A 15,628-nucleotide genomic window follows, 5' to 3' on the forward strand; every position below is an offset into this window, starting at 1 on the left:
TAGACAAGACTATGCGTGGCGGCTCCATCTTATTATTGCAGCTGTTCCTCACATTCGATGGGAGCCTCTGAGATGGCTGCCTGTGTGAGAGGCTGTGTGAGACTGAGAAGCGGTGAGAGACTGTGTCAGAGGCTGTGAGAGGTTTGTGAGGCTGTGTGAGGCTGCGTGAGAGGCTATGAGAGGCTGTGTTAGGCTGTATGAGACTCTGAGATGCAATGAACGAGTTGAGACGCGTGTAGATGACGCGTTTACACCGTGTCCCCACAGCTTACCGACTGACGTCGCACGCAAATATTTCCCCTGGCCCTGCTTGGCCCCCCGAGGCGGACTGGGGCGTTTTGTGAGACCAGCGTTCCGTCGCCGCATTACGTCGCTACGTTATCCGCCGCATTTAACGGGCCAATACGGATCCGTTCCAGGGGAAGTCCACTCTGAACTCGAGCCACGCATTCCACCCAGCGCAATGCGCCCCCACGCAGCATGCCACTTGCCATCGGGCCAGGGGGTGAAGGCACAGCCGGACGAGCGTGACGCAGATGGCCACGTCCAGGGGTCCAACTGCTTATTTCAACGAGGGGGGGGGGGAGGTGGGCTCCGGGGTGGTGGGGTGGGCCCCCACCTCCTTTTTCCCGACTCAATTTTACTGAAATAGCTACGGATGTTTTGAACCCCGTATACAATAATATGTAGGCTATAACTATATCTACATTATTGTTCTCTTTTTTTTATATATATTAAACGTTTCTCTACATTTTTTTACTTGTTTATCTGGTTCATTCGCCCCCCCCCCCCCCCCCCATGTGGCCGACCGGGGCCCCGATGCATCGCCTAATGCTGCCACACACCCCCCCTTATTTGCTCCTCCGGCCACATCGCATCGGTGACGGAGACTACCGGACGGGGTGAACACACACGGTGGTGCTGGTGAAGAAGGCTGCATAGTCCAGACGTTCTGGAACCGAGTGCGCCGCAGCGATCTCGTTGTGTCGTCGATGCAATGCTCCGTATACGTCCTGCGCAAATTGCCCAGAGCGGGAGATGGGGGGTGGGGGTCGGGTAGGGGTCGCGCTCGTCACACACGCGATGCGCTCCTGCGACGCAACTCGATTGAAGGGGGGGGCGGCTGCGTTGATCACCTTCTAGGACCCCCCTAGGGGGGGCAGTAAGAGGCGGCTTAGTCTACCGTGTGGAGTCTCGGTGGGGCATCCGAGGGCTGTGCGTTGGCGCAAGTGGCACGAGCTGTCGGCTGGGCGCGACAGAATTGAGCCAACAGAAGGTGACGTCCTCGTGCTCGGCTTTGGGGATACGAACGACCGAAACTGCTTTTCGCGTTTAGTTTTTGTTGTCCCTGCCACTCGCCTCCGATTAGTACAGTTTAGCGACATATGGTGCGAGAGAAGTTCAACATATGTACACACGTATGTACACACGTATGTACGATGAAGCGGAGCGTGACCACGGCAATGACCTCCAGGCACGCGGGGACCGGTGCAGGCTAGGTGAAGCTGAAGCTTGGCCTGAAGGAGCTGCAATTCAAAGTGAAGGGAGGTCCGCTTCCATGGACACATTCCCGTCCTCAAAAGGCTTGAAAGCCAACCTCCGGGACAAATTCGGAGCCATTTCAGAGATGCCGCAGCCCACCGATGTGAAATCGGTGCAGCGATACATCGTCGTTGTTAACTACTGAGCCAAGTTTAAGCCTTGCCTGTCAGAGGTGTGTGTATGTGTGAGCCTTTGACTGCTCCTGGACAATGATGCAGCCTGGCACTGGCTTCCAAAACGTTGCGGGGCATAAAGCAGCCGGCCACAGCTATGCCAATGTTCAAGTGGATGCCGTGGTCATGAGATGTTAACTACCTCGCCTGGTATGCAGGAGGCTGTGGGTTCGATCCCGACCCTGACGCCTGCTGTGTATTTGGAGTCTGCGTCTCTCTCTCATCATCATCACGGTGGCTAGGAGATGTTAACTACCTCGCCTGGTATGCAGGAGGTCGTGGGTTCCATCCAAACCCTGACGTCTGCTGCTGTATATTTGGAGTATGTGTCTCTCTCTCATCATCATCACCACGGTGGCTAAGAGATATTAACTACCTCTCCTGGTGTGCAGGAGGTCGTGGGTTCGATCCCGATCCTGACGCCTGCTGTGTATTTGGAGTCTGCGTCTTTCTCTCATCATCATCACGGTGGCTAGGAGATGTTAACTACCTCGCCTGGTATGCAGGAGGTCGTGGGTTCCATCCAAACCCTGACGTCTGCTGCTGTATATTTGGAGTATGTGTCTCTCTCTCATCATCATGACCACGGTGGCTAAGAGATATTAACTACCTCTCCTGGTGTGCAGGAGGTCGTGGGTTCGATCCCGACCCTGACGCCTGCTGTGTATTTGGAGTCTGCGTCTCTCTCTCATCATCACCACGGTGGCTAAGAGATATTAACTACCTCTCCTGGTGTGCAGGAGGTCGTGGGTTCGATCCCGACCCTGACGCCTGCTGTGTATTTGGAGTCTGCGTCTCTCTCTCATCATCATCATCACGGTGGCTAGGAGATGTTAACTGCCTCACCTGGTATGCAGGAGGTCGTGGGTTCGATTCCGACCCTGACGCCTGCTGTGTATTTGGAGTCTGCGTCTCTCTCATCATCATCACGGTGGCTAGGAGATGTTAACTACCTCGCCTGGTATGCAGGAGGTCGTGGGTTCCATCCAAACCCTGACGCCTGCTGCTGTATATTTGGAGCCTGCGTCTCTCTCTCTCATCATCATCACGGTGGCTAGGAGATGTTAACTACCTCACCTTGTATACAGGAGGTCGTGGGTTCGATCCTGACCCTGACGCCTGCTTGTATATTTGGAGTTTGCATGTTCACTCTTCCCGTGGTCACGTGGATTTTTCTCCGGGTCCTCCGTTATTTTCCCTCCATATTTAGAAACGTGCGTTTCGAGTATTTGGCTGCTATAAATTTCCACGTGATAAACCACTTCGTTTGGCTATCATTACATGTGGCCAGGTCGCTTCTGAAAAAGAGCTGTATAGCCCAGTGGTACTTGGTAAAATATTTATTTTAACAGTTTTAGTTTTTTTAAGTACCACAACATTACGTAGCCCGTCGCCGTACAGCATGTCAGTCCCGTCGCCATCGCGTCTGGGGCACCGACCCAATTCCAAACAGAACCGCGCACCCACGTGGAAACGGAACGCCCTGAGCAGACAGTTCACCGGGCCGCGTTTCCACACCAGTTCTATGGCCGAGGAGCGACCGCAGCGGAAAAACGGACCCCCACACCTCCTTGCAGTTGTTTTCAAGAAGCCCCCCCCCACGCCCCTCTTACATGCTCCAGAGATGACTTCAGAATGCCCTGTTATAACTTCACAACGCTACGGACCTTGATGTCACCCCGCACGGCCCGGAGATGTACATCAGCGGCACGCTCGGCAGAGCGACGGCAGCAGACGGGACGGCAGTGTGAGGGCCACGCAGCAGGTTGATCACAGGCTGCGCCGGCGTGTGCGGCGCACTGCGAGAGATGGAGGTCTACGAGGCGTGTGACGTCCGTTGTTCTGGCCTGATGGACAGAGACAAAGGGTGAGATCCTGGAGTGCATTGTGGGAGAACACCAGCTCTTTGGAGACGAAGGCAATGGGCCCCAGGGCCATCGCCACATAGCTACTGTGACAGGAGACACTCACGGCCACATTGGAGGAGAAGCTCGGATACGGAGCAGACACACAACTCCCCATCCTGGCAAAATCAAAGCCTTTGTTAGCAGTTCTTCGGCATGCAATGAGCGCACGCGCAGCAGGAAGAAACCCCTGATGTCAACTTGAATCCCGACACAGCCCTGGCAGATTGTCGGCGTGGACTTTATCTACAACGCAAGCTGAGGATTACCTGCTGATCGTCGACCGCTCCTGGGAACTTCTGAGGAAATCGAATTGTTGCGGCTTCCATGTCACGATCGTACAGAGTCCTCATCGGCAGCGGAGCTCCCGTTTGCACTTCAGTGATTTCCCGCGGTCGATATGTCGAAGAACCTGAGGAAGAAAGCTAAAGGCGAGGTTAAACACTCCTGGAAAGCCATATTGCATTGGAGGAAAACGCCAACAGAGGGACCGAATAGCAGCCCATCACAGCACCCACTCTTTAGAAGGCTGAAGGCATGTTTGGCAGTGGCCAACAAATTGCTTGAGCCCCGTGTGGGTAACGAAGAAGCTGTCGAAGCAGGTGCACGATACGTCCGCCGGAGACATGCCCCCGAGTTGAGCATCGGGGAACCTTTCCGCGTGAAGCCGTCGCGTGTAGACGGAGCAGGCCACCGCCGGCGGACTGGGCCGCCCCACTGTGCGTGCGGAGAGCCGCGCCGCGCACGAGCGGACAGCCATATTGCCTGTGCACCTCGTGCATGCCCAATGGATTTCTCGAACGCCACGACCAAGTGGATTTGCAAGCCGCGGAAGGGCCGGCCATGCGGGCCCGGTGCGCGCGGCCCGCACGCGCCGGCCTGCCAGAGGTGACCACTTGGGGCCGGGACAAGCCCGAGGAGAGGAAGGTTTTGCAGTGGAGGCGCCTGACTGTTTGGCTTTTAATTGTTCACGTGGAAAGGGGGATATGTTAAGGAAGGCGCATGATGGAGCCGCCGCTCTGCGTTACGCTCTTGTCTCTGGATGAGGGAAGTTAACCATAGTGTCAAGCCTGACGTCGTAATTTCACGCATCGAGAAAAAATGCCGTACGTCTCGATTCTGGCTCGGTAATGGTCCAGTGGAAAACCACCCATGCCGTGGTGGGCCCGTACTGGCTCTGATGTACCAGTGTAAAAGGGGTCTGTCTCACCGACGATCAGTGTCTCTGTTACTTTGTTTGATTGTGCACTGTGATTAGACCCCAGAGTGAGCGTGCAGTTGTGTAGGTGGCGGTGTGTGCCTGTGCACATGTGTGCATGCAGTGCCGGATTGTGACGGCGGTCATGTGTATTCTTAGGTTTTTTCGGTAAAGTCACCAGGTAGGTAAAAAATAAAAATTAATAAAAGTAAAATAAAAATAAAATAAAAATCACGACGTTTCGGAGGTAACACAAGCTTCCGTCTTCAGGTGGAACCGTCACATCACGATAGCTGTATCAAGTGAGAGAAATTCCAAGAAAACAGTCCTTGTATATATACTGGTTGAGGGTGGGAGTAGCAAAGGTAGGCCCTGAATATTATTAAATAATATTTTTATTTAATAATATTGCTGTGACGGTTCCACCTGAAGACGGCTTGTGTTGCCTCCGAAACGTCGTGATTTTTATTTTATTTTTATTTTACTTTTATAAAAAAAAAATTACCTACGTGTCTTTACCAAAAAAACCTAAGAATATGAATCTTTGCAGTCACGAAAGCTTCAAATCTAGAATTAAGGTTGTCATGTGGTTGTACAGGTGGATGTGAATACGAGTTTACTGCGAGCGGCTCGTGCTGGGAACCTGGAGAAGGTTCTGGAGCTCCTGAAAGCCGGGACTGACATCCACACAACAAACCAGGTGTGAGACTCACTCGCCTGCACCCTCATGCACTCGCTCAGTTAATCACTCACCCACTCATTCACCTGCTCACACACTCACTCGCCTACTCAATCACTCACTGACACACTCGCTTGGTTACTCATACACTCACCCAATCACCCACTGACTAATACACTCACTCGCCCATTCACCCTATCACCTGCTCACTCACTCGCTCGCCTACTCAATCACTCACTGACCCACTCGCTCGGTTACTCATACACTCACCCAATCACCCACTGACTAATACACTCACTCGCCCATTCACCCTATCACCTGCTCACTCACTCGCTCGCCTACTCAATCACTCACTGACCCACTCGCTCGGTTACTCATACACTCACCCAATCACCCACTGACTAATACACTCACTCGCCCATTCACCCTATCACCTGCTCACTCACTCGCTCGCCTACTCAATCACTCACTGACCCACTCGCTCGGTTACTCATACACTCACCCAATCACCCACTGACGAATACACTCACTCGCCCATTCACCCTATCACCTGCTCACTCACTCGCTCGCCTACTCAATCACTCACTGACCCACTCGCTCGGTTACTCATACACTCACCCAATCACCCACTGACTAATACACTCACTCGCCCATTCACCCTATCACCTGCTCACTCACTCGCTCGCCTACTCAATCACTCACTGACCCACTCGCTCGGTTACTCATACACTCACCCAATCACCCACTGACGAATACACTCACTCTCCCATTCACCCTATCACCTGCTCACTCACTCACTCGCCCACTCACACACGATCAGCTGCGTGCCTGGTGTTGGGTGATGCTCCGTCGCCGTGTCGCGTTGTTTTGTGCGCAACGCGGCTCGATCGCTTGTCGCCCTCGCGTGGCCTCTGTCACCCTCGCCGCGTGCCGCTCATTCCCACGAGCAGGCGCTGTGTGTGTGGCTCTGTGCGTGTGATGTGCTGTGTGTGTGGCGCTGTGCGTGTCATGTTTTGTGTGTGTGGCGCTGTGTGTGTGTGGCTCTGTGTGTGTGATGTGCTGTGTGTGTGTGGCGCTGTGTGTGTGGCTCTGTGTGCGTGATGTGCTGTGTGTGTGTGTGGCTCTGTGTGTGTGGCTCTGTGCGTGTGATGTGCTGTGTGTGTGGCGCTGTACGTGTCATGTTTTGTGTGTGTGGCGCTGTGCGTGTGTGGCTCTGTGTGTGTGATGTGCTGTGTGTGTGATGTGCTGTGTGTGTGATGTGCTGTGTGTGTGTGGCGCTGTGTGTGTGGCGCTGTGTGTGTGATGTGCTGTGTGTGTGATGTACTGTGTGTGTGTGGCGCTGTGTGTGTGATGTGCTGTGCGTGTGATGTGCTGTGTGTGTGGCGCTGTGCGTGTGATGTTCTGTGTATGTGGCGCTGTGCGTGTGAAGTTCTGTGTGTGTGTGGCGCTGTGTGTGTGTGGCGCTGTGTGTGTGATGTGCTGTGTGTGTGGCGCTGTGACGCTTTGTGTGATCCTCAGAATGGGCTGAACGCGCTGCACTTGGCTGCCAAGGAGGGCCACGTCGCGGTGGTGAAGGAGTTGCTGACTCGCGGGTCAGAAGTTGATTCTACAACCAAGGTGAGCGAGTAGGTGGGTGGGTGGGCGAGTGGGTAACTGAGTGAGTGGGTGGGTGGCTGAGTGAGAGAGTGATTGTGTGAATGAGTATGCAGAGCGGTAGTGTAGCGGTGAGTGCGCTGCGCTACGAACCCGGTGACCCGAATTCGATTGCCGCTCACGGCCAACACCAGCGACGGTTATCTGAATGGGTCCTGGACCTCCCCGAGCTCGAATCAGCCTCAAATGAGTACCTGGTGCGGGGTTTAAACGTCGCCACTGGGGAGACAAAGGCGGTCGTTCATGGTGTTGGCCACCCACCCCTCATGTGCCGTGCCGGCCTTCATCGGTGCTCACTAACAGCTATATGGGGGATCTAGTTTTTTTGGGTGAGCGAGTGATTGGGTGAGCGAGGTCAGTGTTTTGTGGTCACCTGGGTTTTGGTTGTTGTGATAAAATAGTCGCTCTGTTAGACCGAGTCGTGTGTGTGTGCGTGCGTGTGTGTGTGCGTGCATGTGTCCGTGTGTGTGTGTGCGTGTGTGTGTGTGTGCGTGCGTGTGTGTGTGCATGTGGGGAGCTTTAGTGTAGCGGTTAGTATGCTGCGCTACGAACCTGGCGACCCGGGTTCGATTCCCGCTCACAGTCAACACCCAGTGACGATTATCTGAACCGGTCCTGGGCCTCCCCTAGGTCGACTCAGCCTCAAATGAGTACCTGGTGTGGTGTGTAAACATCGCCACTAGGGAGACAAAGGCGGCCGGGCGTGGTGTTGGCCACCCACCCCCTCGTGTGCCGTGCCGGCCTTTATAGGTTCTCGCTAACAGCACTTGCCCCCACAGTCTGTTAAGGCTATACGGGAGATCTTTGTCTTGTGTGTGTGTGTGCGTGTGTCCGTGTGCCTTGCGTGTGTGTGCGTGCGCGTGTGCGCATGCGTGTGTGTGTATGCGTGTGTGCGTGTGTGCGTGTGTGCGTGTGTCCGTGCGCGTGTGTGTGTGTGTGTGCGTATCTCTCCACAGAAAGGGAACACGGCTCTGCACATCGCCTCATTAGCTGGGCAGACAGAGGTCGTGACCCTGCTCACCGAACATGGAGCTGACGTCAATGCGCAGTCAGAGGTAATGACATGTGTGTTTGGGAACGTGTGTGTGTGGGTTTGTGCATGTGTGTACACATGTGTGTGCGCGTGCCCGTGTGTGTGTGTGTGTATGTTCACATGCGTATGCGGGTGTTTGTAGGGGGAGCAGTGGTACATCAGTTCGCGCACTGCACTGTGAATCCAGCGATCCGACTTCGATTCCCGCTCACGGCCAACACCAGTGACAATTATGTGAACCGGTACTGGGCCTCCCTTAGGTCGACTCAGTCTCAAATGAATACGTGGAGTGGTGTGTAAACTTCGCAACTAGGGAGCCAAAGGAGGCCGGGTGTGGTGCTGGTTTTCGTAAGTGCTGGCTAACAGCGCTTGCCCCAGCAGCCTCTATGGGCTACACGGGGGACCTCTGTCTGTATCTCGTGCAGAATGGATTCACGGCGCTCTACATGGCCGCCCAGGAGAACCACGTGGCCGTCGTCACCCACCTGCTGGGCACCGGGGCCAACCAGGCCATCGCCACCGAGGTGCACACACACACACACACATGCACACACACATGCACACGCATGAGCACACGTGCCCAGATACGTGTGCGCGCGCCCGCACGCAAACGCACACATACGTGCGCCCCATGTGTCCCAGGCGGGCCGTGAGGTCCATGTGTACTATGTTTCCCGTGTGGGCCGTGTGTGGGCCTTGTGTGGGCCGTGTGGGCCATGTGTACTATGATTCCCGTGCAGGCCATAGGGGCCTTGTGTACTATGTGGCCCGTGCGGGCCTTGTATATTACATGTGCCGTGTGTACTATGCGTCCCGTGCTTCCCATGTGCCGCGTGTGCCACGTGTGCTATGCGTACCACGTGTGCCATGCATACCATGCGTACCGCGTGTGCCATGTGTGCTGTGCGTACCACGTGTGTCATGCGTACCACGTGTGCCGCGCATACCACGTGTGCCATGCGTACCACGTGTACCACGTGTGCCAAGCGTACCACGTGTGCCATGCGTACCACGTGTGCCGCTGTGCAGGACGGCTTCACGCCGCTGGCCGTGGCGCTGCAGCAGGCCCACGAGCGTGTGGTGGAGCTGCTGCTGGAAGGCGATGCACGCGGCCGCGTGCGCCTCCCCGCGCTGCACATCGCAGCGCGCAAGGACGACACTCGCAGTGCCGCGCTGCTGCTGCACAGCGGCACCAACGGCAGCAGCGGCGGCAGCACGCAACAGCAGCAGCAGCCGGAGAGCGAGCACGCCAAGGTGTGCCCTCCGCACAAGCGCCGCGCCACGCACACGCCACGCGCATCAACGCGAGCGAACCGCGTCTCTGCGTCTCTCCCTCCTCAATCATCGACATCTCTGCCTCTCTCTGTCCCGTGTGCGTGACACAGGCCCTGGTGAACCGCACCACGGAGGTGAGCACCCGGCTCGTGGGAGCGACACGGACGCCCCTTTCCACTGGCACATCCGAGCCGTGCCACTGCCGTCGCACGCGACGGACGAGCCGCATGTAGATGAGGCAGCGGTGGCGCTGTGCCCTCGCCCGCTTGCCCGCTCGCTCACGCACACACCCAACCGCTCACTCGCTCGCCTGCTCAGTGCGAGTGGAGTTTGCGTATTCTCTGTATGGGTTTCCTGGGTTCTCTCCAGTTTGCCCCTCCAATAGCTAAGCCCCCACACCCGGTGGAACTGGGCGCCGCACTCTGCGAGCGTCTCCGCTCGGTGCCCTTCTTCACCGGCGTGGCGCGCGGAGCAGTTGTACCCCACCCCCCCGCCCCCCTCGGGTCGTGCGGCTCTGCCGAGTCTCCTCCGTAAGCCGGGATGTTGCGGCAAGCACGGATGTGGTGACGAGTCTGGGGTGTTGTGGCAAGCACGGATGTGATGACGAGTCCGGGATGTTGTGGCGAGTCTGCATGTTGTGGTGAGGCTGGGATGTTGCGGCAAGCACGGATGTGGTGACGAGTCCGGGATGTTGTGTCGAGTCTGCATGTTGTGGTGAGGCTGGGATGTTGCGGCAAGCACGGATGTGATGACGAGTCCGGGATGTTGTGGCGAGTCTGCATGTTGTGGTGAGGCTGGGATGTTGCGGCAAGCACGGATGTGATGACGAGTCCGGGATGTTGTGTCGAGTCTGCATGTTGTGGTGAGGCTGGGATGTTGCGGCAAGCACGGATGTGATGACGAGTCCGGGATGTTGTGGCGAGTCTGCATGTTGTGGTGAGGCTGGGATGTTGCGGCAAGCACGGATGTGATGACGAGTCCGGGATGTTGTGGCGAGTCTGCATGTTGTGGTGAGGCTGGGATGTTGCGGCAAGCACGGATGTGATGACGAGTCCGGGATGTTGTGTCGAGTCTGCATGTTGTGGTGAGGCTGGGATGTTGCGGCAAGCACGGATGTGATGACGAGTCCGGGATGTTGTGGCGAGTCTGCATGTTGTGGTGAGGCCGGGATTGTTGTGACATGTCTGGATGTTGTGGTGAGGCCGGGATGTTGTGGCGAGTCTGCATGTTGTGGTGAGGCCGGGATTGTTGTGACATGTCTGGATGTTGTGGTGAGGCCGGGATGTTGTGGTGAGGCCGGGATGTTGTGGCGAGGCCTGGATGTTGTGGTGAGGCCTGGATGTTGTGGAGAGTTCGGATGTTGTGGTGAGGCCGGGATTGTTGTGACATGTCTGCATGTTGTGGTGAGGCCGAGATGTTGTGGCGAGGCCTGGATGTTGTGGTGAGACTTGGATGTTGTGGTGAGGCCTGGATGTTGTGGAGAGTTCGGATGTTGTGGAGAGTCCGGATGTTGTGGTGAGGCCTGGATGTTGTGGCGTGTCTGGATGTTGTGGTGAGGCCTGGATGTTGTGGCGTGTCTGGATGTTGTGGTGAGGCCGGGATCTTGTGGCGTGTCTGAATGTTGTGGTGAGGCCTGGATGTTGTGGCGTGTCTGGATGTTGTGGTGAGGCCTGGATGTTGTGGCGTGTCTGGATGTTGTGGTGAGGCCGGGATGTTGTGGCGTGTCTGGATGTTGTGGTGAGGCCTGGATGTTGTGGCGTGTCTGGATGTTGTGGTGAGGCCGGGATGTTGTGGCATGTCTGGATGTTGTGGTGAGGCCGGGATCTTGTGGCGTGTCTGAATGTTGTGGTGAGGCCGGGATGTTGTGGTGAGGCCGGGATGTTGTGGAGAGTCTGGATGTTGTAGCGAGGCCAGGATGTTGTGGTGAGGCCGGGATGTTGTGGCGAGGCCGGGATGTTGTGGTGAGGCCGGGATGTTGTGGTGAGGCTGGGGTGTTGTGGCGAGGCTGGGATGTTGTGGTGAGGCCGAGATGTTGTGGTGAGGCCGGGATGTTGTGGTGAGGCCGGGATGTTGTGGTGAGGCTGGGATGTTGTGGCGAGGCCGGGATGTTGTGGTGAGGCCGGGATGTTGTGGTGAGGCTGGAATGTTGTGGCGAGGCCGGGATGTTGTGGTGAGGCCGGGATGTTGTGGCGAGGCCGGGATGTTGTGGTGAGGCCGGGATGTTGTGGTGAGGCCGGGATGTTGTGGCGAGGCCGGGATGTTGTGGCGAGGCTGGGATGTTGTGGCGAGGCCGGGATGTTGTGGCGAGGCCGGGATGTTGTGGCGACGCCGGGATGTTGTGGCGAGGCCGGGATGTTGTGGTGAGGCCGGGATGTTGTGGCGAGGCCGGGATGTTGTGGCGAGGCCGGGATGTTGTGGTGAGGCCGGGATGTTGTGGCGAGGCCGGGATGTTGTGGCGAGGCCGGGATGTTGTGGCGAGGCTGGGATGTTGTGGCGAGGCCGGGATGTTGTGGCGAGGCCGGGATGTTGTGGCGAGGCCGGGATGTTGTGGTGAGGCTGGGATGTTGTGGCGAGGCCGGGATGTTGTTGTGAGGCCGGGATGTTGTGGCGAGGCCGGGATGTTGTGGCGAGGCCGGGATGTTGTGGCGAGGCCGGGATGTTGTGGCGAGGCCGGGATGTTGTGGCGACGCCGGGATGTTGTGGCGAGGCCGGGATGTTGTGGTGAGGCCGGGATGTTGTGGCGAGGCCGGGATGTTGTGGCGAGGCCGGGATGTTGTGGTGAGGCCGGGATGTTGTGGCGAGGCCGGGATGTTGTGGCGAGGCCGGGATGTTGTGGCGAGGCTGGGATGTTGTGGCGCGGCCGGGATGTTGTGGCGAGGCCGGGATGTTGTGGCGAGGCCGGGATGTTGTGGTGAGGCTGGGATGTTGTGGCGAGGCCGGGATGTTGTGGTGAGGCCGGGATGTTGTGGCGAGGCCGGGATGTTGTGGCGAGGCCGGGATGTTGTGGTGAGGCTGGGATGTTGTGGCGAGGCCGGGATGTTGTGGCGAGGCTGGGATGTTGTGGTGAGGCCGAGATGTTGTGGTGAGGCCGGGATTTGTTGTGGTGAGGCCGGGATGTTGTGGTGAGGCCGGGATTTGTTGTGGTGAGGCCGGGATTTGTTGTGGTGAGGCCGGGATTTGTTGTGGTGAGGCCGGGATTTGTTGTGGTGAGGCCGGGATTTGTTGTGGTGAGGCCGGGATTTGTTGTGGTGAGGCCGGGATTTGTTGTGGTGAGGCCGGGATGTTGTCCCCTCCCCTGTCCGTGTGGTGGTGCAGAGTGGGTTCACGCCGCTGCACATCGCCGCTCACTATGGCAATGTCAACGTCGCCCGGCTCCTGCTGGAGTGTGGAGCCGACCCCAACTACATGGCCAACGTAACCACCACTACCACAACCACTACAGCCACCATCACAACTACCACCACTACCACAACCACTACAGCCACCACAACTACTACCACCACTACCACCACAACCACTACAGCCACCACAACCACTACAGTCTCCAACTAGCACTACAGCCACCACCACCACTACAGTCACCACCACTACAGTCACCACCACTACAACCACCACAACTACTACCACCACTACCACCACAACCACTACAGCCACCACAACCACTACAGTCACCACCACTACAACCACCACAACTACTACCACCACTACCACCACAACCACTACAGCCACCACAACCACTACAGTCACCAACTAGCATTACAGCCACCACTACCACCACCACCACAGCCACCACAACCACTATAGTCACCACCACTACAACCACCACCACAACTAGCACTACCACCACCACCACAACTAGCATACGTGTGCTTGTACGTGCACGTGTGCAGAACGGGATCTCTCCGCTGCACGTTGCGGCGAAGCGTGGCCACTCGGAGCTCGTGACGCTGCTGCTCAGCCAGGGGGGCAACATTGACGCACGCACCAGGGTGAGTCACGCACCCACAACACCACACGCACCGCACGCACAACACGCACAACACCACACGCACAACACCACACGCACCGCACCACAACACCACACGCACCGCACCACAACACCACACGCACCACACGCACCGCACCCACAACACCACACGCACCGCACCACAACACCACACGCACCGCACCCACAACACCACACGCACCACAACATCACACGCACCACGCCCACAACACCACACGCACCACGCCCACAACACCACACGCACCGCACCCACAACACCATACGCACCGCACCACAACACCACACGCACCACGCCCACAACACCACACGCACCACAACAACAACAACAACCGCCATTCGCCACTAAGTGGCGGTGACGTCACCACGACGCTTGTGCCAGGCCATGTGCACCCTGAGGCCACGTGAAGTGTCGAACGCCCGCTGGCAGGAGGTCACGGGGCAGACCCAGGTGCCACGGGTCGACTGACCGAGATGACCGAGATGACTGGCTGATGCACCACCTGTGCCCCCTACTGTGCCAACTTGCTGTGCTTTAGCCACCCGGCGCTCCGCTCGTTGTTGTGAGCGTCGCTCCTCCGCCCTCCGTTGTTGTTGGAGGGCGACTGCCTCCAACTGCCCAGTAGCGTCCTTCACGAGCCTCCTCCACTGAGGCCGATCTTGACACCGCTGGTACCAGTCATCGGCAAGTCCACTCAGCTCCACGTCCTCCTGTACCACATCACTCCATCTCTTCTCTAGCCCGTGCTGCGCCCGTTTAGCCCCCTCGATCCGGCCGAACAAAAGCTGTTTAGGCATGCGGTGGCTGGGCATGCGGGCTACATGACCCAGCCAACGCAGCCTTGCCTTCCGGAGGAGCTCACTGATGGGACTTTGCCCAGATCTTTCAAGGACTTGTGAACTCCTCACACAATCCAGCCTGGTTAAACCCAGGATGGATCGTAGGCAGGCCAGCCTAAATGTTTCCAACCGGCGAAGATGCTCCACTAGGGGGGTCCACGTTTCGCAAGCGTAGAGAAGGGAGGGAATGACCATGGCCGAGAAGACCTGAAGCTTCGTGCGGAGCGACAGACCAGGTAGCTTCCACACAGCGTTACGCAACCGATGAAAAGATATTGCCGCTCGACTGATTCGGAGTGAGACCTCTGCTGATAAACTGGAGCCGGTCATAAGCACACTGCCCAGGTATGGGAAACTCTCCACTCTCTCCACAACTGCCCCATCACCGATTGGGAGTTGTGGGGGTGGAGTGCCCGATGGTACAAAATACCCAGGCAGGTGCTTAGTTTTGGTGGGGCTGATGGTAAGGCCCCACCTCTTAGTGGCACGCTCCAGTCTCAGCAGCAGCGTCTCCAACTCCTCTTCTGAATGAGCAGCTATTACCAAATCATCGGCATACATAACGTGGTTGACCAATAGGGAGCCATCCCTTGATCGCACCCGGGCGTCGATCAGCCTCCCATTATATCTGTACCAAATGGTAATTCCCCCGGTACAGCTATTGAAGGCTTCACGAACTACGCAGTCGAAATAGATATTAAATAATGTGGGAGCCAGAGGACATCCCTGTCGCACCCCAAGGTGTACAGGGAAAGGCTCCGACTCCCGGCCACGTAGTTTTACCCGGGCCCGCTCACCATCATGAAGGTCCTTAATGATCGTGAGCAGAGGGTCAGGGACTCCGAAAGCACGAAGAACAACCCAGAGCCCAGTCCTACTGATGGTATCATAGGCCTTGACCAGGTCAATAAAGCAGAGATGTAGGTCTTTTTGGAATTCCCTACACCTCTGCTGTAGCAGACGGACAGAAAATATGGCATCTGTGCAGGACCGCCCTTTCCTGAAACCGCATTGGGGCTCCGCAAGCCTCTCCTCAGCGTGCCTAGCAAGGCGATGTTGAATAATCCTTGCCAGGACCTTACCCGGCACACTGAGGAGTGAGATGCCCCTGTAGTTGTTACAGTCGGTACGGTCCCCCTTCTTAAAGAGGGGGACCACCAGGGCATCCTTCCAGTCCTGCGGAACCCGTCCAGTGGTCCAGACTGTTGTTATGATGTCATATAGGGCAGTCTGTGCACAAACGCCACCCTCCCTCAGCATTTCACTTGGGAGATCATCTCTGCCCGGTGCCTTCCCTGGTCTCAGACTCCGGATCGCCCTCAGTACTT

The 15,628-nt window shown here is 57.1% G+C and overlaps 1 protein-coding gene across 1 annotated transcript in view; it reads left to right on the forward strand.

The window, feature by feature from the left end:
- The first annotated feature begins 4,462 nt into the window (after positions 1 to 4,462).
- The window catches only part of LOC144727910 (uncharacterized), an 85,636-nt gene continuing 74,470 nt past the window's right edge, over positions 4,463 to 15,628 (forward strand). Inside the window, exons 1-9 of the mRNA XM_078607049.1 lie at positions 4,463 to 4,570; positions 5,416 to 5,517; positions 7,015 to 7,113; positions 8,106 to 8,204; positions 8,608 to 8,706; positions 9,212 to 9,395; positions 9,566 to 9,591; positions 12,773 to 12,871; positions 13,348 to 13,446. Coding sequence (XP_078463175.1) covers positions 4,463 to 4,570; positions 5,416 to 5,517; positions 7,015 to 7,113; positions 8,106 to 8,204; positions 8,608 to 8,706; positions 9,212 to 9,395; positions 9,566 to 9,591; positions 12,773 to 12,871; positions 13,348 to 13,446 — 915 coding nt within the window. The remainder of the gene's footprint in view (positions 4,571 to 5,415; positions 5,518 to 7,014; positions 7,114 to 8,105; positions 8,205 to 8,607; positions 8,707 to 9,211; positions 9,396 to 9,565; positions 9,592 to 12,772; positions 12,872 to 13,347; positions 13,447 to 15,628) is intronic.

The sequence above is a fragment of the Lampetra planeri genome, chromosome 27 (genome assembly GCF_965212315.1).
Source record: "Lampetra planeri chromosome 27, kcLamPlan1.2.h2, whole genome shotgun sequence".
NCBI classification, from domain to species: domain Eukaryota; kingdom Metazoa; phylum Chordata; class Hyperoartia; order Petromyzontiformes; family Petromyzontidae; genus Lampetra; species Lampetra planeri.